Source organism: Pogona vitticeps, chromosome 8 (assembly GCF_051106095.1).
Source record: "Pogona vitticeps strain Pit_001003342236 chromosome 8, PviZW2.1, whole genome shotgun sequence".
Classification (NCBI taxonomy): Eukaryota; Metazoa; Chordata; class Lepidosauria; order Squamata; family Agamidae; genus Pogona; species Pogona vitticeps.
Window position 1 is genome coordinate 5,515,346 of NC_135790.1, and position 21,092 is coordinate 5,536,437.

The 21,092-nt window shown below is 45.6% G+C and overlaps 1 protein-coding gene across 2 annotated transcripts in view; it reads right to left on the reverse strand.

Moving 5' to 3' along the window:
• Nucleotides 1-21,092, reverse strand: part of LOC110072186 (tumor necrosis factor receptor superfamily member 10A) — a 29,462-nt gene that overhangs the window by 4,152 nt on the left and 4,218 nt on the right. For both annotated transcript variants that reach the window (XM_072979074.2, XM_078379672.1), the window contains exons 2-6: nt 6,969-7,116; nt 5,526-5,654; nt 4,472-4,586; nt 2,737-2,831; nt 554-658 (exon numbers count right to left, since the gene is read on the reverse strand). In XM_072979074.2, coding sequence (XP_072835175.2) covers nt 554-658; nt 2,737-2,831; nt 4,472-4,586; nt 5,526-5,654; nt 6,969-7,116 — 592 coding nt within the window. The remainder of the gene's footprint in view (nt 1-553; nt 659-2,736; nt 2,832-4,471; nt 4,587-5,525; nt 5,655-6,968; nt 7,117-21,092) is intronic.

Sequence of the window (21,092 nt, forward strand, 5' to 3'; positions counted from 1 at the left end):
AGTAGAAATAAAAGATGCTTAGATACCCAGAAAAAAATTGAAATGCTTGTCAATGATGGTCTGATTTCATCTTGGTATTAAACCTTTACTGGGAGAATATCAGCAATGATGAAGCGCTGGTTTCTGTTCCTTGCCTAGGATGTCTATAAAACTCTATCGGTCTCCTAGGGGAGTCAAGTAACCTAATTAAAGGTTTGGCATTGATGCTTGGAGAATAGTCCAATTGTGATTCTCCCTCTCCAAACACACACTGAAGCAACATGCATTGTGTAGCAGGAAACACAAGCTAAGCACCAGACAATGATGAGAAGACAAGACAAAACAACAATAAACATCCTTTTTCCAGCAAAGTTGTTAAAGAGATGCATGACGTCAGTGATGGACTTGGACTTTCTGCCAAAAATGGAGACCCACCCCACCCCTCCAATATTTTACACTTCAAATCCCAGAAGCCAAGGTCCGCAAGGTGAAGGGTAATGAATCATGGGCACTGGAGCCTTTACCCCAAGCTGTATCCAGTGTCCCCCATAGTGATCAAGAGTGCCATTCTTACCTTTATGCCAGCAACGACAATGTCTCCTAAATGTGAATGCCAGGATCAGGATCACCAGCAACAACCCCAACACCACCATGAAAGCAATGAACAAGACTTTGGAACCTGAAAAGAGGGGAAAAATAAGAATTAGGCATTATGCATCCAACTGAATCATGTTCTTCTACCATCACTGCATCCTTGCTGGGTTTATGAGCATAAGTGGGACAGACAGGAAAAATAACAGATGGATTTGCAGCTGGCTGACCAACCGCACTCAATGTGTGGTTCTCAATGGAACCATATCTACATGGAGGGAGGTGTGCAGTGGGGTCCCTCAAGGTTCGGTCTTGGGCCCAGCGCTCTTCAACATCTTCACAAATGACCTGGATGAGGGGATTGAAGGAGCACTCATCAAATTTGCTGATGACACAAAGGTGGGGGGAATAAATAATAAGAAAAATAAATCAATCAATAAATAAAATTGCTAATACAGTGGTGCCTCCCTTAACGAGTGCACCGTACAACGATGAAATTGCATAGCGATCCCTTTTTTGGGATCGCTAATGCGATCGCTCAACGACTTTTAGATAGGGCGAAACTCGCTTTGCGAAGATCGGTAAGCGTTTTGCTTACCGATCTTCGCAAAACGAAGCCCCGATGATCAGCTGTTCGGCGGACAAAATGGCCGCCGGAAGCCCCAAAATGGCCGCGCGCAGCGTTTTCGCGCCCTCCCCTCGCTTACCGAGGGCGCAAATATGGCTGCCGGCCATAGGAAACTTCGCTGAATGGTGGGTAAAGGAGCCTTTTGGAACGCATTAAACGATGTTTAATGCGTTCCAATGGCTTTCCCTGTCCCGTTCAGCGATGTTTCGCTATAGCGAAGGTTAATCTGGAACGGATTAACCTCGCTATGCGAGGCACCACTGTACTTTGGAAGACAGACTCAACATTCAGAAGGCTTTAGACAGACTTGAACATTGGGCCCTATCCAATAAGATGCAGTTCAATGGTGAGAAAAGTAAGGTCCTGCACTTAGGCAGGAGAAACCAGATGCACAGGTACAGGATAGGTGGTACCTACAATAGTAACTATGAGAGGGATTTAGTTGTCCTGGTGGATCACCACCTAAGGGTGAGTGGCAGCAGTGTGATGCAGCTGCCAAGAAAGTCAACACAGTCCTAGGTTCCATCAACAGGGGGACAGCATCAAGATCACGGGAAGTGATAGCACCCCTCTATACCACGCTGGTGAGGTCACATTTGGAGTGCTATGTCCAGTTCTGGTCACCAAAATACAAAAAAGACGCTGAAGCCCTGGAAGAGGTGCAGAGAAGAGCAACAAAGATGATATGGGGACTGGAGGCTAAATCCTATGAAGAATGACTAAAAAAACCTAGGTGTGTTTAGCTTAACGAAGAGAAGACTGAGGGGAGAAATGATAGCAGTCTTCCAAGATCTGAAGGGCTGCCATAGGGAAGAGGGCATCAGTCTATTCTCCACTGTGCCTGAAGGTAGGATAAGAACCAATGGGTGGAAACTCATCAGAGCGAGGTCCAACCTGGAAATAAGGAGGAATTTCCTGACAGTGAGACCCATTAAGCAGTGGAAGAGCTTGCCTCTCAACGTTGTGGGTGCCCCCATCACTGGAGGTTTTCAAGAAAAGATTGGACGGCCATCTATCCAGGATGGCATGAGGTCTCCTGCCTTGGGCAGGGGGTTGGACTAGAAGACCTCCAAGGTCCCTTCCAACCCTACGACAATTCTATGAGGAGCAGAGTTTAGGAAATCCATGTCATTGAATTCTATATCCCAGCACTCCTGTCCTTGCTCAAGAACTAAACCAGGCTAATTCTTCAGGACTCATTCTGCAAAGGCAGACCCTTCAGTGGCAAAAAAAAAAAAAAAAAAAAAAAAAAAAGTACCAGACATTTACATGAAGGGAGTTTCTTCAAGCTTGTTGGTAACTTAAGGTACAACAGAAGAGAAAAGAAAAGATCTTAAAGAAACTCAAAGAAAAGTCTAATGAACCCTGAACTCATTCAGAGGGCATGAAATGCCGGCTGACTGTCAGTGTGAAATAGGAAGGAAGATGGGGAGCGGAGGAGAAGACCCTGCTAAAAGCATGGCTGGCTGGTTGGCTCAAAATCTGAAGCGAAGCACTCTACCCTGCAACCAGACACCGTCCCACCCATGTGCTTTTACCTGTTTCAGCAGGAGTTGGCGGGGTTGTATAGGGCTGACACTGTATATCACTTGTCGGAGTGCAAGCCTGCACCATCTCTTCCCCATCAGGACACCTGGGAAGAAAAGTGAAAAAACAATGTGCACTGAGATAGATTCCCCCTCGCACACCTTCACCAGGCGATGCCAGAAGCAACTGCAACTCCCAGTGTCTCACCCTCCTCCAGAGGAGGCACCTTAGGGATGGAAAGACATACACGGAACGAACATCAAGTAGCAGAGTTGGGGAGGTCTGGCATTCAAACCACTGTACTGGACTATATCACGCCACAATGTCTCATACCAGCCACTGGAATTGCTTCTTGGGATCGAACAACAGTGTTTCATTCAGCTAATTCTTGACACCGTATCCCTCGACAAAAGGTACCACAAGATCAACAGTGTGTATACGCTGTGTTTTAGGAAGCTGTGCTCAGCTCCTCCCTCCACCCCGGATTTAAGCTCAACTATAGCTTTGAAGTAGCTATGCAATTCCAAAACATAGACGTGACACCTAGCATGTTTGGAATTGTCTCCAGCGTATAAAGTTCCCTGGCCTAACGTTGATGGATAAGAGAAATATTTTGTAAACACACTTTCTGGTGCTGTTAAAAGCTTTAAAAACTAATGCAAATCACAGATGACGGCTGTAGTTAGCAAGCCTGTGTTCAATTTCTCTGCCTCCTCTTATGGCCTCTGACCCCCATCTGACCCTAAACATAACCCTCTCTTGGTGTATATCATATCAGTCACAGGTAAGGAACCTGTAGACCTCCAGATCTTGCTACATTACAACTCCCATACCCCCAGCCAGCATGGCCAGTGTCACAGATGATAGGCGGGAGAATCCACCAATATGTGGAAGACAGCGGTCTCCTTTTGCATAGACTCAAGCCCTAAGCATCCTTCCACCATTGCTGTTCAATCAAAACAAAAAGCAGGGAAAGATATATTCAAATACTGCAACCCCTTCCACACTTTGGGCATCATATTAGGTACTATCAAGCTATTTCCACTTTGTGGAAACCTCTGAATCAATGATCTCCAGAAGGTCCCATCATGAGCAACCTTGCTCAGGTCTTGCAAACTAAAGGCCATGGTTTCCGTTTTTGAGCGAATCCATCTCATGTCTCGCTTTCCTCTTTTCCTGTTACCTTCATTCTTCCTAGCACGATTATCATTCCCAATGAGCCATCTCTTCTCATGATACTCCCTGCCCTCTGGATGCAAACCTTCATGTGACAAGAATGTTAAGAGTGCGTCAGAGAACTCAAAAGCAATGTTCTCGGGAGGCTGGACTCTTGTTACAAATCTGGTTTCCTGGCAGGGTTACCCAGGCGGAAGGGTCAACGCTGAGACACAAGACTAAGATCCAGCCATCCCAGAGAGAAATTAGCCGTTGCTAATTAATGGTTCCAGTGATGACAGGAGTGGAGAAATTCTGGAAAGAGAACTACCAGACAGCAACAGTCGTAGGAAGACGACACTGACAGAGTGTCTGCTCAAGCTAACTCAGGTTTGTATTGGCAGTGAGACTGAACCTTTTAACACTAAAACCATATGATGTTACAATTTCCAAATGAACTTTTTTGGTGCCAAAACAGCAACTTTATTTTTATTTTATTTTATTTGTTCGATTTATATCCCGCCCATCTGGCATATTCTACCACAAATGCCAAGCTTATACCATTTCTATATGAAATAATTTGAAACTAACCTGAGTCTACATTTATGGCACGTTTCACACGGAAGGTCCGGGGAGCAGAAGGTGCCATTCTTACAGGAACACTGTGTGTTGTTGGTTGGCGAACATGACTGTATCTCCACTTGGTCTGAAAAGCCAACAGAAAACAATCAGATTTTTCTCACCTTCACAAACCGTTGTTTCCTGCCCCCACCCCAAGAACTCATCAACTAATACCTACAGTAGGGACCCCATCTATCCACAGGACCATGATCCGCTGATTCACTTAATCCACTGCCTAAAATATTAAATTACAACACCCCTCTGCCCAAATAGGTATTTCCAGGGCATATTTACTAGAACAGGCCACCAGAAACCATGCAATAAATAAAGCGCTTGATCCTTCTGCGCTTTTCAGCATAATCAGGGGGGGGGGGTTGGAACCAACCGCGCCTCCCTGCCCGCCTGCAGATACCACAGTCCTAATCACTAGGACATAAGCTAAACTAAGTCCGATCTGGAATTTCAGCTAAGTCAGAAGTGGCAAGTCAGCCCTAGATAAAGGTCCTAAATTGTGAGGTTAAATTATGAGAAGCAACATCCAAAAGCAATTGGAAGAGCCACAGTTTTCAGTTGTGACATAAGCGAAGAAAGCAGGGGCAAGTAACCGGCCTCTCGCCTTTACGGCTGTCAAGCTAGTCCAGAAAGTGTGTAGACAAAGACTTGTGGATCTCACAAAGGGCTAGCCATACTGTGTGGTTTAGGGCAAGTCTTTCACATCTAGCCAAGCGGCAAAGTCTTTGGGGGAGCCAGCTGCCTCCAGCAGCATCAAAATGGTGGTGGCTGATGTGCCCCATCTTAGTACCCATTCTGCCTCTGTGCTTCTCCCCTCTACTCTCCCGAGAGCAAACTCAGAATCATGTAATATAACAGGATACGCTATGAGCAAAAAGCAGTTCTGCATCATGATACTCAGCTCACCGTCACTTGGCCTAGACGTGTAGAGATTTTTACACAAAAGGAGACACTCGCTCCCCTATTAGAAGCTAGAGCCCCCTCCCCCAAATCCAGGTCCCCACCTCCATACCCAACTGCCTGCACTCTTCACAAGGAAAGCAATGCTGCTGGGTGTTGTGGTATTTGATATAGGTATCCTTATGACAGGGCTCGCACGTTGTCGGAGTGGTTGGTGTGCAGTGTTTGTCAACTTGAAAGCCTAAAAAGAGGAGGAAAACAAAGCGTGAACATGTGTCAAAGGTCAGTGTCTGTCCACATATAAACAGCTCAGCATCTCCGCATGCAATGGATGCACATAAAGAGAGGGGTGTGTGTGTGTGTGCGGGTGTGTGGGTGTAGGCACAGTGGTCAAACTGATATATTGCTGCCCAAACAGTGCTCACGACCTGGGGTTCAATCCCAGGTAGCCGGCTTGAGGTTGACTCAGCCTTCTATCCTTCCAAGGTGGTAAAATGAAGACCCAGCTTGCTCTCTCTCTCTCTCTCTCTCTGTGTGTGTGTGTGTGTGTGTGTGTGTGTGTGTGTGAGAGAGAGAGAGAGAGAGAGAGAGAGAGAGAGAGAGAGAGAGAGAGAGAGAGTGAGTGTGAGTGTGTGAGTGAGTGAGTGAGTGTGTGTGTGTGTGAGAGAGAGAGAGAGAGAGAGAGACTGTAGGGCAGGAGCTGGTTATGAGTCATAATCCAACATTTCCGGAGCATGAGCTGGTCTAAAGAGGCACCATCACAATCAAACGAAACTCAGGTCTCCAAGCACAGCCTGCTTCTGCATTTCCAACAAGAACTTTTCCTTTTAGATTCCATGGCACAACTCTGTGTGGTTTCACAAAGTGTTTGCATTCTACGTAATTTCTCATCCAGGTCCACCCCAGCTTAACTCCAGCAAAACATCTGCCTTCAGTCCATTTCACAGGGCACCAGGAAGAGATAGTGAATAGAGTCAAGGTCAGTTTCTTCACTTAGATATGGGCTCTGTTTTCAATTCCGTAGCACTCTTATGAAGGAGGAATGTATGTGTTCCTGTGTTGGCTGCTCGCGAGAAGCAGAACCAAAATAATAATATTTTCACACCTGCAAGAGGAGCTAGTTGTCCTGAACTATTTCAGCTTCACCATAAGCTGAACGCTCCTATTTCCAAGTCCTCGTGTCTACATGTGGCCAAAATATCTACATGGGTTTGCTTTCCTGGGCAGGGGTAAGCAAGAAGCCACCAGGGAAACCCTGAGAATTGTAGTGCAAGAATGAAACATTCCCCAAATTGTAGATGGCATGGTTTGCAAACTATTCTCTGATCCTATTGTATGCAATGTGCACTTTTCAAAGAAGTAACTGAAACAAAATTACAGCAACATATGAAAACGTTTCTGGCAAATGCTTGTAAAATACTTTTACAAAGTTACTTTGGGTAAGTTCCCTCAGGATCACTAAGGCAGCCCAATTCATCTTATCTCACCTTAAAATGCTTAGCCTAAGCAGCTGGAAATGCCAGCTAAAACTCATATTGGTCTGAGAACATGGTACCTGGTGGGCATTGCTCACAACACTGCCCATTGTGGGGATACAGTTTCTTCCCGGAGAGCTCGCTCCCCTTGTTGCAAATTTCCAAGGCCTCACGACTGGGTTCTGTTGGATTCTGCATTTGCAAGAGGCTCACAGCCTTGGCTTCGTGCTGATAAGAAAAACAAAAGGGCAGGGAGTCATTACAGATTGTGCCTACGTCAAAAGGCTGCATGGCAAGAACCTGGCAGCTAATACTAGCCTCCCACAATTGTTCCCATGCTCCAGCTTTTCTGTCCCAGCTGCAAGTCTGTTAGCGAGTCCTTAGAGCAGTAGGAGGAACGCAGTGCGGGTTAAACCGCTGAAGCCTCTGTGCTGCAAGGTCGGAAGACCAGCTGTCGGAAGATCGAATCCACGTGACGGAGTGACCCCCCTGTCGCTTGTCCCAGCTCCTGCCAACCTAGCCGTTCGAAAGCATGTAAAAATGCAACTAGATAAATAGGTACTGTTACATACAGCACTGATGTTACCTGTCTGTCATGGGTTTGGAGGGAAAGTTCCATCCTATGGGGAGTGGAAGGCGGGACATCAGGAGGAGGGGCTGTACTGTATATATATGTGGAGCGTGTGTGGGAGATGCTGAGAGACACTGGGATGTGACGAAGCAGCAGCTGGGAAGAAGAAGCTGTTGTGGGAGTCTGGGTGTCAGACAGGGTACTACTGTGTGTCAGAGTACCAACCTGATAGGTTCAGGTGTCTGTGGGTTAGCCAGAACTGATAGGTTCAGGGTCTGTGCTTCAAGTTAAGGGTTCTGTGTGAACCAAACTGTATGCTTGTATGAGTGAGAATAAGCCACGTTACTTTACCTTATTCACCTGATTGTTTATTATCCCTGTGTGTTGTATGTAAAATAAACCTTATTCTTTTTATTGTTTAAAAATCCATCCCTGGTCTGTGTGACTTCTTACAGGGAATGGTTGGTGGCAGCTTAGTGTAACTGTGTGACATATCCCAGTAGGTCTGGGTTTGTCACATTGATTGGTGTCCAGCGTGTGGGATACGACTGGTCCAGTTGTCCAGTGGTCCAGCAAAGCCTTGGCAAGTGTGCCCAGAGCAAGGGGGGTCTAGTCAGGGACGGTCTGAGGCGCGTAGGTAATCTTCTAGGTGTACCTCACGGGGAGGTGCGCTAGTAGAAGAACGTGCCAACTGGGGAGACTTAGATTAAGGTGCTCTGAGGCAGCCTAGTTTTGGCGGGAAAAAGCTGAGGCAAAACTGCGTAGTAACAGTGAGCTAGCTTGCCAGCTGAGAGGCCCAGCAGAGGGGGGTAGGCTCTGACTCGATACTGTTGCAAGTTAGTGCTGAAGAACAGCAGCAATCTCTAGGGAGAGCTGGTTCTGAGGCAAGAAGGAAAAAAGTGGTCGTTTTATTTTGAGGCTTGACTTTTTAAAGCAGCCTGTTCTGAGGGGGGGATTATGCCCTTGACTCGAAGCCAGGTAGCAGACATGAGTGAAGTGAAAGACCCCCAGATTGACCAAGGTTCTGAGGATGAATTTGGCTCAGTGCAAGGTGACAGCACAGGAGAGCAGAACCCAGAACTCAGAAAATTGATCCTAGCCCAACAGCATGAACTGAGGGTGAGGGAAATGGAGGAAAGATTAGAGAGAGAGAAAATGGCATTTGAATTAGAGAGAGAGAGAGAGAGAATGGAGAGAGAAGAAAGAATGGAGAGAGAGAAAATGGCGTTTGAATTAAGAAAACTGGAACTGATGAACCAGAACAATAATAATAATAGGGATTCTGAGGGAGGCCAATTGTCTAAAGCTGACCTGAAGAAATTCCCTGTGTACCACAAGGGAGATTGTCCTGAGGTGTTCTTTTCCTTAGTGGAAAGAGCGTTTGTGGACTTCTCAGTGAGGGAAACTGAGAAGATGACCATCATGCGATCTTTAATCAGTGGTAGCCTGGCTGAGGTTTATGCCGAGATGCCTGAGGAACTGATGAAAGATTTCGCAGAGTTTAAAAAACTGGTGTTTGCCAGACATGGGATAAATGCAGAGCAGCTGAGACAAAGATTCAGGTCCCTCACCAAAAAACCAGAACAGACTTTTACCCAAGTGGGGGCCCAATTGGTGAGGCTGCTTGAGAAATGGCTATCGCAGGAGGGAACAGAGACCTATGAGCAGCTTAAAGATTTGATAGCACTGGAACAGTTCTATTCAGTCCTGCATGGGGAATTGAAATTCCAGGTGAGGGAAAGGAAACCGAAATCTGTGGCAGCAGCCGCAGAGATCGCAGATTTTATTTCCCAAATAAGAAAGCCCTTGGGTGAGGGGAAATCTGTGGGTAAACCCAAAGAAACCTACAGCAAGTACTCTCAGGGACCAGGGAAAAGCCAGCAAGGGGGAGGGGCCCATGGTGAAGGGAAGCCCTCAGACATGAAACCAAGACCTCAGATTTTGGAGGGAAAACCAAAACAAGATGAGAGAGAATCAAAATACACCAGAAAATGTTATTTCTGTCAGGGAAAGGGTCATCTAATCTCAGAGTGTGAGAAATTGAAGCAGCTAAAAGGAATGGTGCCTCAGGAGTCTAGTGGAACCAAACCAAAAGCTGTGTTCTGTGTCCAGAGAGAGCAAGGCTCATTGTCACTGAGGGAGCCGGTTGCCATGACTACTCAGTCTGGAACAGCTACCTCTGCTGATCAGGCTGAGGAAAATGGGCCTCTTGTGGAGGTAAAACGCTGCTTGCTGGTGAAAACAGATTCTCAGTTGTTTGAGACAGCAGGGGTGGACGTAGGAATACTTGACCGTCAGTATAGGGGGCTGCGGGACACTTGTTCCCAGGTAACCCTGTGCCATCCAGATATTATTCCTAGGGAGTTTATAATCCCAAATGAGAGCATAAAGGTGGCAGGGATTGAGGGGCAGGTAATCTCTCTGCCAGTAGCAGAGGTACCTGTCAACTTTCAAGGCTGGAGGGGAGATTGGCGGCTAGCGATTTCATCGACTCTGCCAGCAGCCGTGCTCGTGGGAAATGACCTGGCTGAACATGTGAAACGGGTGCTAGTGATTACACGTTCACAAGTCACCACAGGGACAGTTCAGGGGGGTAATGATGAGCCAGAGACGGAAGCAGAGGGGAGTTCAGAAGCTGTGGTGGAAACCTTAACCACAGACAGCAAATTTGGACAGGAGCAAAAGGCAGACGCCACTCTCCAAAAGTGTTTTGAACAGGTGACTGACGCCCAGCTAACACCTGAAACCCCAGTGAGATTTCTGGAGAAAAAGGGGATTTTATATAGAGAAACCCTGAGGAATATCTCAAAAGGGGGAGATGGGATCAGAAGTCAGCTGGTGGTACCTGAAAAGTATCGCCCCATGATCTTACAAAGGGGGCACTCTGACATGTTTGCTGCACACTTAGGGGTGAACAAAACACAGCAGAGAATCACACAGAATTTCTACTGGCCTGACATAGGGAAGCAGATCAGGGAGTTCTGTAAACAATGTGATGTGTGTCAAAGGCAGGGGAATAACCGCGACAGGACCAAAGCAAAGTTGTGCCCTTTGCCTGTGATTGACACTCCGTTCAAATGCATAGGGGTGGATATTGTGGGACCTTTGCCCAAGGCCACAAAGAGGGGGAACAGGTTCATTCTAACCATTGTGGACCATGCCACAAGGTATCCTGAAGCCATACCCTTGACTAACATTGAAACTAACACAGTGGCCGATGCTTTGGTGGGGTATATGTCCAGGATGGGATTTGCCTCAGAGATAATCACAGATTTGGGCGCATCGTTCACATCAAAGCTCATGAAACGCTTATGGCAAATCTGGGGAATTAAGCACAAGGAAACCACTGCTTATCATCCTGAAAGTAATGGGTTAACTGAGAAGTTCAATGGGACTCTAATGCGCATGATTAGGGCTTACTTGGCAGAGAATCCAAACAATTGGGACCAGAAGCTGCAATCCCTTTTGTTTGCTTATCGATCAGTGCCACAAGCCAGTACCGGGTTCAGTCCATTTGAACTTTTATTTGGGAGAAGGGTGAAAGGGCCCCTTGATTTGATCAAACAAAATTGGGAGCAGATCACCCAGGATGACCCACAAGACGTTGTGACATACATAGACACCTTGATGAATGACCTAAGGAGAAATCTAGAGCTGGCAGCAGAAAACCTGCAAGCTCAGAAGGTCAGACAGAAAACATGGTATGACCACAAAGCTAGAGAGAGGCACTTTGACCCAGGGGAGGAAGTGCTTTGGCTTAGGCCCTGCAGAGAGAATAAACTGCAGCTCAAATGGGCAGGACCATATAGGGTCATTTCCAAGATGTCAGACCTGAACTACCTAATAGAGCAGGAGGAGAACCAAGCAAGGAGGGTGGTTCATGTGAATGCCCTAAAACCCTACTACAGAGGGGAACAGAGGGTTTTGTTCGCGATAAAAGCAGCTGAGAGTGAGGAAGCGGAATTACCCTTCTGGGAGGGTAGAGGGGAAGTAAAATACAACCCAGAGGAGGTAAAGATCAGTCCTGCACTCACCCAAGACCAGCAGCAAGAACTAAAAATGCTGCTTAGTAAATATCAACAGGTGTTTTCCAACAAGCCGGGGATAGTGAAGGGAGTGATGCATCGGATCCACACAGGGGATGCACCCCCGCAGGCAGTATCCCCATACCGAGTAACGGGACCCTATAGGGACAAGGTGCGGAAGGAGCTGGACGAGATGCTGAGGGAGAACATAATCGTCCCCTCTTCTAGTCCTTGGTCCTCTCCGATAGTCCTTGTGGACAAGCCTGATGGGAGCATTAGGTTTTGTGTTGATTACAGGAAATTAAACCGTGTAACCACTCCTGATGCCTACCCAATGCCCAGGCTAGACAACCTGATTGAAACCATAGGGGGTTGTCGGTTCATCTCATCATTGGACCTGGTAAAGGGATATTGGCAATTAAGAATTGATCCCAGGGATCAAGAAAAGACTGCCTTTTGCAGCCCTTTTGGTCTCTATGAGTTTCGAGTCCTGAGCTTTGGTCTCAGAAATGCACCAGCCACATTCCAAAGGCTGATGGACCAGACCTTGGCAGGGCTCAGTGACTTTACAGTGGCCTACATTGACGACATAGGGATCTTCAGTAATACCTGGGAAGATCACCTGATACACCTGGAGTTAGTGCTGCAGAGGTTAAGTGCAGCAGGGCTAACAGTAAAGGCCAGCAAGTGTCAGCTGGGTAGCCCAGAAATAAAATACTTGGGTCACATGGTAGGGGGAGGAATGATAAAACCCCTGGAGGCCAAAATAGAAGCTGTTCGTGATTGGCCTAGACCCAACACCAAGAAAAAAGTCAAATCATTTCTTGGGTTGGTGGGCTACTACAGAAAGTTCATCCCGAGGTTTAGCGAGATTGCGGCTCCGCTGACCGATCTGACGAGGAAGACGGCTGATGACCGCATCCCGTGGACCAGCGACTGTGAGGCGGCGTTCCAGAGGTTGAAGGAGGCGTTAATCAACTATCCTGTGCTGCGGGCTCCAGACTTCGACCGGGAGTTCATCATCTACACCGACGCGTCTAACAGCGGGGTAGGAGCAGTTCTGTGCCAGGAGGATGAGAATGGTGACCAGCATCCAGTATCCTACCTGAGTAGGAAACTTCAAAAAGGTGAGAGACATTTGGCAACCGTGGAGAAGGAGTGTTTGGCCATAGTCTACGCGATCCAGAAGGCCAAGCCTTACATCTGGGGAAGACATTTTATTCTGTGTACTGACCATTCACCATTGCAATGGTTAAAGACAATGAAAACCCACAATAGCAAACTTATGAGGTGGGCTTTAAACCTACAGGACTATGACTTTGAAGTGAAGGTGGTCAGAGGGTCAGTGAACTGTGTTGCTGACGCCTTATCAAGAAGACCTGAAGAATGAAGACGGCGAAAGAATATGGACTATGTGTATATAATGATGACAAAAAGTAAAATGTACCTGGTTTTGAACTTGGTTTGTATAAATAAAGGTAAATTGATGTAATGTATATGGTAAATGTTTAAATGCCTAATTGCTATGGTTAACTTAGAATGTAAGTATGAGTAAGTATAATATGGTATGTATAACTGTTGTTGTGTATTTTATTCAGGTTGTTTTTTGGTGAAAAGCACGTTAGCTTTCCCCCTACAAAACAACTTACAAAGAGGGGAGGTGTTACATACAGCACTGATGTTACCTGTCTGTCATGGGTTTGGAGGGAAAGTTCCATCCTATGGGGAGTGGAAGGCGGGACATCAGGAGGAGGGGCTGTACTGTATATATATGTGGAGCGTGTGTGGGAGATGCTGAGAGACACTGGGATGTGACGAAGCAGCAGCTGGGAAGAAGAAGCTGTTGTGGGAGTCTGGGTGTCAGACAGGGTACTACTGTGTGTCAGAGTACCAACCTGATAGGTTCAGGTGTCTGTGGGTTAGCCAGAACTGATAGGTTCAGGGTCTGTGCTTCAAGTTAAGGGTTCTGTGTGAACCAAACTGTATGCTTGTATGAGTGAGAATAAGCCACGTTACTTTACCTTATTCACCTGATTGTTTATTATCCCTGTGTGTTGTATGTAAAATAAACCTTATTCTTTTTATTGTTTAAAAATCCATCCCTGGTCTGTGTGACTTCTTACAGGGAATGGTTGGTGGCAGCTTAGTGTAACTGTGTGACATATCCCAGTAGGTCTGGGTTTGTCACAGGTACCACCTCGGTGGGAAGGTAATGGTGCTCTGTGTCTAATCGCACTGGCCACATGACCAGGGAAAGTGTCTACGGAGAAACACTGGCTCTACGGCTTGGAAACGGGGATGAGCACCGCCCCCTAGAGTCAGACACGACTGGACTAAATGTCAAGGGGAACCTTTACCTTTGAGCAGTCATGGGTAAGTATTCTGGCAGGTGCTCCAGGATGGCAACTCTCACTGGCCTTTATTTTTATTTATTTTCCAACTTTTACCCCACTCATCTAGATTCAATGAATCTGCTCTGGGCAGCTTCCAAACAAAATGTAAAACAAACAATATCACACAACATAGAAAGGTCCAAGATGATAAGACACAGGAAATGAAGAAATGGAAGGGGGGGGGAAGGGAAGGCTTATATTGCCAATGGTGGCTAAAGCTAATAGGAATCATAGTCCAAAAACATCTGGAATGTTAATATGGTCCACCCTGAACCAAGAGAATTCACACCTCTGCACAAATTCAAATAGACTCTGAACACTTTGTGGCTTCTGTAATGTATTCTTTCTCAGTATGCAGTTTTTTGGCTAATTGGGGTGTGTGAAAGAGATGTTTAATTGAAATTCTATATTTATAGAGGAATAGCACAGGATATTATACACATTCCTATACACACAGTTGTAAGCAAATCACTGGCGAGATGTAATACTAAGTCTCAGAGATTGAGCAGGGAGAAATACCATTTGCAACCTAAATGCTTCCTCGAAGGGGCCATGTATAAATCCAGCCCAGGATGCAGCAAAGTTGCATTTGTAAAAGGACAGCCTGATCAGACAAAACCCTAGAAAATGTGTCATTTCAATCATTAATCCATCTGAAATTTGTTTGGAGAAACGTCTGTCAAGCACAGATGGACTTTAAGAAAACCCACATATGTAAATCTTCGCAGGCCAAGCATTTACCAGCACACGCACACCACTGGATTTTTAACTGTGTTAAAAAGTTTGTGTCCACCTGCTAACTTTCAGATGACTTTTAATCAGCAACGCAGTGATAAACCCTGGGATTACAGATGCTCCTAACGAAAGCCATCGTTGCCATTTTCCCAAACAGAACCCCAGAAAGCACACCATTCTGTTGATCTGCACTAAGAAACCTGTTCTGGCATTTCAAATGTGTCTTCTCCACCCCAAGCAGGTCTTCCTAAAGCTAATGGGTCTTCACTGTCCTTTTCAGACCTGCCAGCCACCCTCAAATATTTTGCATTATAGCTGGGGAAGGACAGCTCCTAGTTTCACACCAATGCTAGGAAAATGCATTCTGAGCTTACAGCCAGACTCAGTGGGAAGCCTGAGGATGATGTCATCATCCCTCTTAATGAAAAAGCTTCCAGGGGATAAATGTGGATCGCAACAAGTCTGGTGGCGGTGTTCTGCCTGCCCTAAGAGGATGAAAGTGGATATTCCACATTTCTTAGACCCCGTCTCCCAAGACTGGGTCACATCAGAGATCCTTCACATGCCATGAGGACAACAGGAGCGAATGCTTCGTTTTGGAGTTTGGGATGGAAAATTCCAACCATGCTTACAAGAGAGGATGCTGGAAACCACATCTCGCAGCTGACTTTCCAACCTAACTCGGAATTAACTTTAAACCAGCAGACTCAACATGGATATCTGCCATGAATTTTTAAGACTCTACCCTAAAGTTTTTCTGCACCATCTATGAAGGAGTGGTGACCAGCCTGAAGAAGTGGGATTTACTCAAGAAAGCTTGCAATTTTTATGGTGGTTAAATGGTTCAATAAAGGCATCTTCTGTATCTATCTGAGTCTGTCTTGCTTATTACAGTTCAGTAAGGAGGACGTTCAACATCAAAAAAACCTAAGATCACGGCCACTAGTCCAATCACTTCCTTGCAAATAGAAGGGGAAGATATGGAGGTAGTGACAGATTTTACTTTCTTGGGCTCCATGATCACTGCAGATGGTGACAGCAGCCCCGAAATCAAAAGACGCCTGCTTCTTGGGAGGAAAGCGATGACAAACCTAGACAGCATTTTAAAAAGCAGAGACATCACCTTGCCAACAAAGGTCTGCATAGTTTTTTCCAGTAGCGATGTATGGAAGGGAGAGCTGAACCATAAAGAGGGCTGACCACTGGAGAATTGATGCCTTTGAATTGTGGAGCTGGAGGAGACTCTTGAGAGTCCCCTGGACTGCAAGAAGATCAAACCTATCCGTTCTGAAGGAAATCAACTCTGAGTGCTCACTGGAAGGACAGATCCTGAAGCTGAGGCTCCAATACTTTGGCCATCTCATGAGAAGAGGGGACTCCCTGGAAAAGCCCCTAATGTTGGGAAAGTGTTAAGGCAGGAGAAGGGGAACACAGAGGATGAGATAGTTGGACAGTGTCATCGAAGCTACCAGCATGAATTTGACCCAACTCCAGTGGGAGGCAGTGGAAGACAGGAGGGCCTGCGTGCACTGGCCCATGGGGTCACAAAGAGTCAGACACGACTTAACAACTAAACAACAACAAAAGAGGAAGTGCAGGAAGACCACAGGGCAGCTACCAGTGGCCACAGGAATGGGCAAGGAGAAAGGAAGTGGGCTGTGGCTACCTACACAGCTGACAGGAGGTGTGCAGGAGGCCCACAGAAGGTCAACCAGTTCACCTGCTGTCAAAATATAAAATAAACCTAGATTTAACAGATCAACAAGATCCAATTAATGGCTCCACAAGGATGTGAAAGGGGTAAGACGTTTCCAAAGGTCTCTCCAGACAAAATAGTTTTCGCCCATTTTTAAAGGGCAGAAATGAAGGAGTCTGATGGGTATCCTCAGGTAACACGTTCTGTAGCATTGCAATCACCACCAAAAAGCCCCTGATCCCAGTGGTAGTTTTCCAGAACTTTCTAGAGGTAACCATGCACTACTGTGACACCCGATGGACCAAGAGGCCAGTCTTAAGGATTGCCAGAAGGTCTCTGGACCTCAAGAATACGAAGCAACGAATATTTAATGTATCATCAATATTTGTTGACTATCATGATTCATTTTTATATTTGTCTACTAGTGACAGGTCTGAGTAACTGTTGGATATTCAGTTTGTGAAAGCAGAGACGTACGCGTATGTTTTATGTCAGCAATTTTTGGCGTAAAACCTACTTTCTGCTTAAAAGAGACTCGGCCCACTGAAGCTTGACATTGCTTTTCCCCCAGTCTCTTATGGCAATGACAAAATGCAAATTCTGTGGCCACAACAAGTAGCTAGCTCTCTCTGTTCTCCTCCCCATACAAAGCGTGCTGCTTATATACCGCCCCATAGCACTTCAAGCACTCCCTGGGCAGTTCACAAGTTAATTATGCACGCTACACATTGCCCCCCACCCCACCCCGTGAGTTGAGCACTTTTCTCTGAGCAAAAATAAAGAATCTTGGGGGGGGGACATTAAACGTCACTTTTTTTTATCAGCACAAGCTTTCACACTGCAAGGTGGGGTCCAGAAAAATGACAGATGAAAAAAATAAAATGAGGTGCATAAGTCTTTAATATGTTACAAGATTCTGTGTGTTGAGTTGCTCCAACAGACTAACTCAACTCAAGATGATGACTTGGCCTCATCAAAGTTTTGTCTGACTGCAATTTTGGCTTATCTCCTGATCAGACCAACGAAATTACCTTTGCTTTTAAAAACTGTTCATGCGCAGAGGGTGGGGAATGTGTGCCAGTGTGTGTTCTAGAACATCTCAGAGCTCCCCTCCCTTAAACCTCCTGTAACCAGCAATCCGTCTGAGCATTAATTTACAGATTTGCTCTCCCTACTTGGCTCTCTGATTAACATAAGTTTAGATTTGTTATCAGTTGTTGATCTCAAATGCAAAAGCTGCCACCTGACAAGGTACCACAGTCCCAGGAAACAGAACCCTTAAGACAAAAAGTGGCATTTCCAGTGGCGTGTCTTTGTTTTGGATGGCACATTTGACTTTTGCACCCCCAAGTTCATTTGTTCCAGAGAGTTAGTCCTGTTAGCCCATTTCAGCCGCAACAGAAACAAATGCAGAAGCTTCGTGCCACACCTTTAAGCCTAACAAATTCATTCCACCGCAAAATTCCACGGGTACAATCTTTGCCAAAGGTACAGTGAACTTCACATGGATATAATCCATTTCCTCATCACCATCAAAAGAAGCGAAAATAGTGGAGAGTCTTGCGCCACCATAATGACTAATAAATTTTATCTGGCACAGATGTGAGTGGGCTGAAGTCCACAAGACTTTATGCTAAACATAGCTTGTGCATTCCTAAGGCACCAGTAGTAACCTGTTAACTTCTCTATTGAAGCAATTTTGCTTTTGGAGGAGAAAAAAGGTTCTCACTTCACTCTACATGCATGAGTAGGGCTTGTAGGGAAATGTTGCACTACATGCAGATTGGACCATGCTGGGGTGCTCCTAAATATACTGCTGCATAGGTTGTCCAGAGCAAAGGGGGGGAGATGCACAATCCCCACCTCCCACCCCTTTCTTTTCCAACAGACTCCCCCAGTTAGAAACCTCAGGGTCTCCCCACCTATACTGATATCTGTGTTCCCTACCTTTTGGCTCTGTTATCTTTCCAGCCCATGCGCATGGACACATGCATGCGCACACCCACAAAGCATTCAGCTTGATATATATTTGAATGGCTGTCGTTAATTTGCAGCCTGTTTCTTTTTTTCATGCAAACTGGGACAATCTGTAAGTGACAGTCTGCTAAACTTTGTAGATCTGCAGTATACCAGCAAGGACTGTGTTGCAATTAAAAAGCACAATTCGGTTGCATTTTCAATTAACCCCCCCCTTTTTTTGTAAAAAAAAATGTTTTTGGATATTTTGGTGGCTTGATATATTATCTGATTCTCTCTTTTGATTTTACTTGCACGCCATACGGCTAAGTTTCTTTAAAACAAAACAAAAACCGCCTTTCCTATCATTGCAACTCCCTTTCCCTTCCCTTCCCCCCACTACACTTCCCCAATGCACTTGCCCTCACCATGCTCCTATCAGCCCAGCAGGGACCTTGGGAATATTTCCAGAATGAGTCATGAAGCTGCTGGCAGGGTGGGGATGAGGGGAAGAACAGGAAAATTATCAGGCAGGGTAAATACAAACTCTTCCCGTGTGTGTGTGCTCGCTGTGGTTTGCAGCCATCACCTCACCCACAGCGCTCTTCAACTGCAGAGGAGGGGATGGGGGGGGTGGAAGAGAAGGGTTGGAGCAGCCAACTGGCTGGAACTGATTAAGCTGCCTCTTCTATCAGGCAGCCCAGCAACCAGTCCTGATGACTCAGCACCTACAAAAAAGACACTATCTGATACCAGACTTCTCCTCTCAATAAATGAGCGTGGTGGAGGGAGTGTCAATCCAAGAAGCAGACGGAAAGAACAAAAGCTTTAAAGACATCAAAAAAGTGTTTCCTCATTGTCACAAAACTCATAGCTTCAGATATTTAGGGTGTTCACAGAGCAGTAAATTTGCTTTCCTCCCCCCCGCAGGCTTAGGTGAAAGATAACTGGCTCGTATGCTGTTCGATTCGCCATGTGCCACAACGGAAACGGCATAAGCAGCTTTCTCCGTTTTCTTGTATGGCTGCCATGCGCCAGGCTGCAGAACCACCAGTGTGACCAAGCACACAAGGAGTGGACGGATGCCCCAGAATATAAAGAACAGGAAATAAAACTGATTGTGCAATTGCAATTCGGCACATAGCAGATCGAACAGGATAACAGAGCTAAGTAAGTCCCCAAACACAGACTTCAGAGTTCACACAACTTTTTAACCGTATACTTCTGCAGCCCCAAACACCAGCCCTTGGTGCATGGATTTATATTTTCCCACTGAAACCCCTCACGGGAACTTATGGAAATCTATAAAACTCAAACCATGCAAAAGTACAAGTAAACAAATAATTGCAATTAAGAGGCATCATGAAGCAAAGAAAGTACATAGGGTTGGCAGAAGAACCAATCCATCTTCCAGCTTTCACTGGTTATGAAACAAGAGCTCACTATAATAGATAAAGTACAGTAAGACTCCTGGCTGAACACAAGGTGCTTTTCCTTTGTATCTGAAAGGAAAATAAATGGTGGCCATTTGGCAGTGAAGTCTCAAAGATACCATGGATCACATCTGGAAGGCCACAAGTTGCCCATCTTCACACGTTCTGGCCAGCGCTTCCAATTAGGCTCAGAGATGGGCCATTAGCTTGAGTAGCCATTACAAGACTAGAGAATTAGGAGCATACAAGCTGTTCTTGTGAATGATGATAAAGCTGCATTTTGGTACCACCATCAGTTCTTGAATCACTACAGCCCTCTGATGGGACCAAAGGCATCCCGCAAAGCTGCTGGGCAGATGCCACGTGAAGCTGACACAGCATCACAGACAGGAGTTTCATATTCTGCCCCCAGTTATCTCAAAATCTGGTGCCTATTGGTGGTACCGTATTTTGTTAAAGTGAAAAAAAAACAAGGGTAAAATAGCATGTTTTGATAGTGCAACAGTCTGATGCAACACTAGAAACACATCTCTTCCCCCCTCCCAGCTGCTAAGAATAAAGCATGACATCATCCTCTCCTTATCTAAGCACTTTTTATCAAACACCCTGGAGGCAAAGCAAGTGAGATCAGGTTGTGAGCCTATACCGAAGCAAGTGAAAAGGGTACGATAAACCCATGCAGAACAGCCAATAACCTTAATACAAACAGCTGAATCTCTCAGGAGCAATGGGAAAAAGCCAAAGCATAATTTTTCCAGTTAGGATAACTCAGGGACCCACAATTAACAGTCATGAAAACAGTCTAATGAGGTTGTAAATCATGCTGGCGTTGTTGGGTTTTGCTCGCTTTTTGTAGTGAATTGTTTCTAGTAGACCTTACTGGTTTTATTACGGTATTTTCTTCTTTTTAGCTATCGGTTTCACTGTATCCATTTTCATTGTAAACAGCTTTGGGATTTTTAAAATGAAAAGCAATCAATATAAATAAAAGTAACTTTTCTGCCTGTCTCTTCATTGTGCAACATGCAAAAAGCAACTGGATGGATTTTTACCGAATTCAGAGGGTATGTTTGGGATAATCTGAGTTAAAAACAAACTATGTAGCATAGATAAAAACCATTTTGAGGTCTATCAGGAACACCCCAGTTATTTTTTGCTACCTAAGGGATTATGCCAGACATGGGTTTGAAGATTTCTGTGAGCCAAGTTCAGACATTTACATGTTTTGAATTATGCCATAGTTTATAGATATGGGGCTTCATTTATTCGGAGCCATATTGCTGGGAGATTCTTGACTCTGTTCCCTTTGAATAAACTGAATAGATACGAAGATAAGAGGAGAAAATGGAATCACTAACTTAAACATAGGCTACTATTTTTTTAAAAGGCAGAACC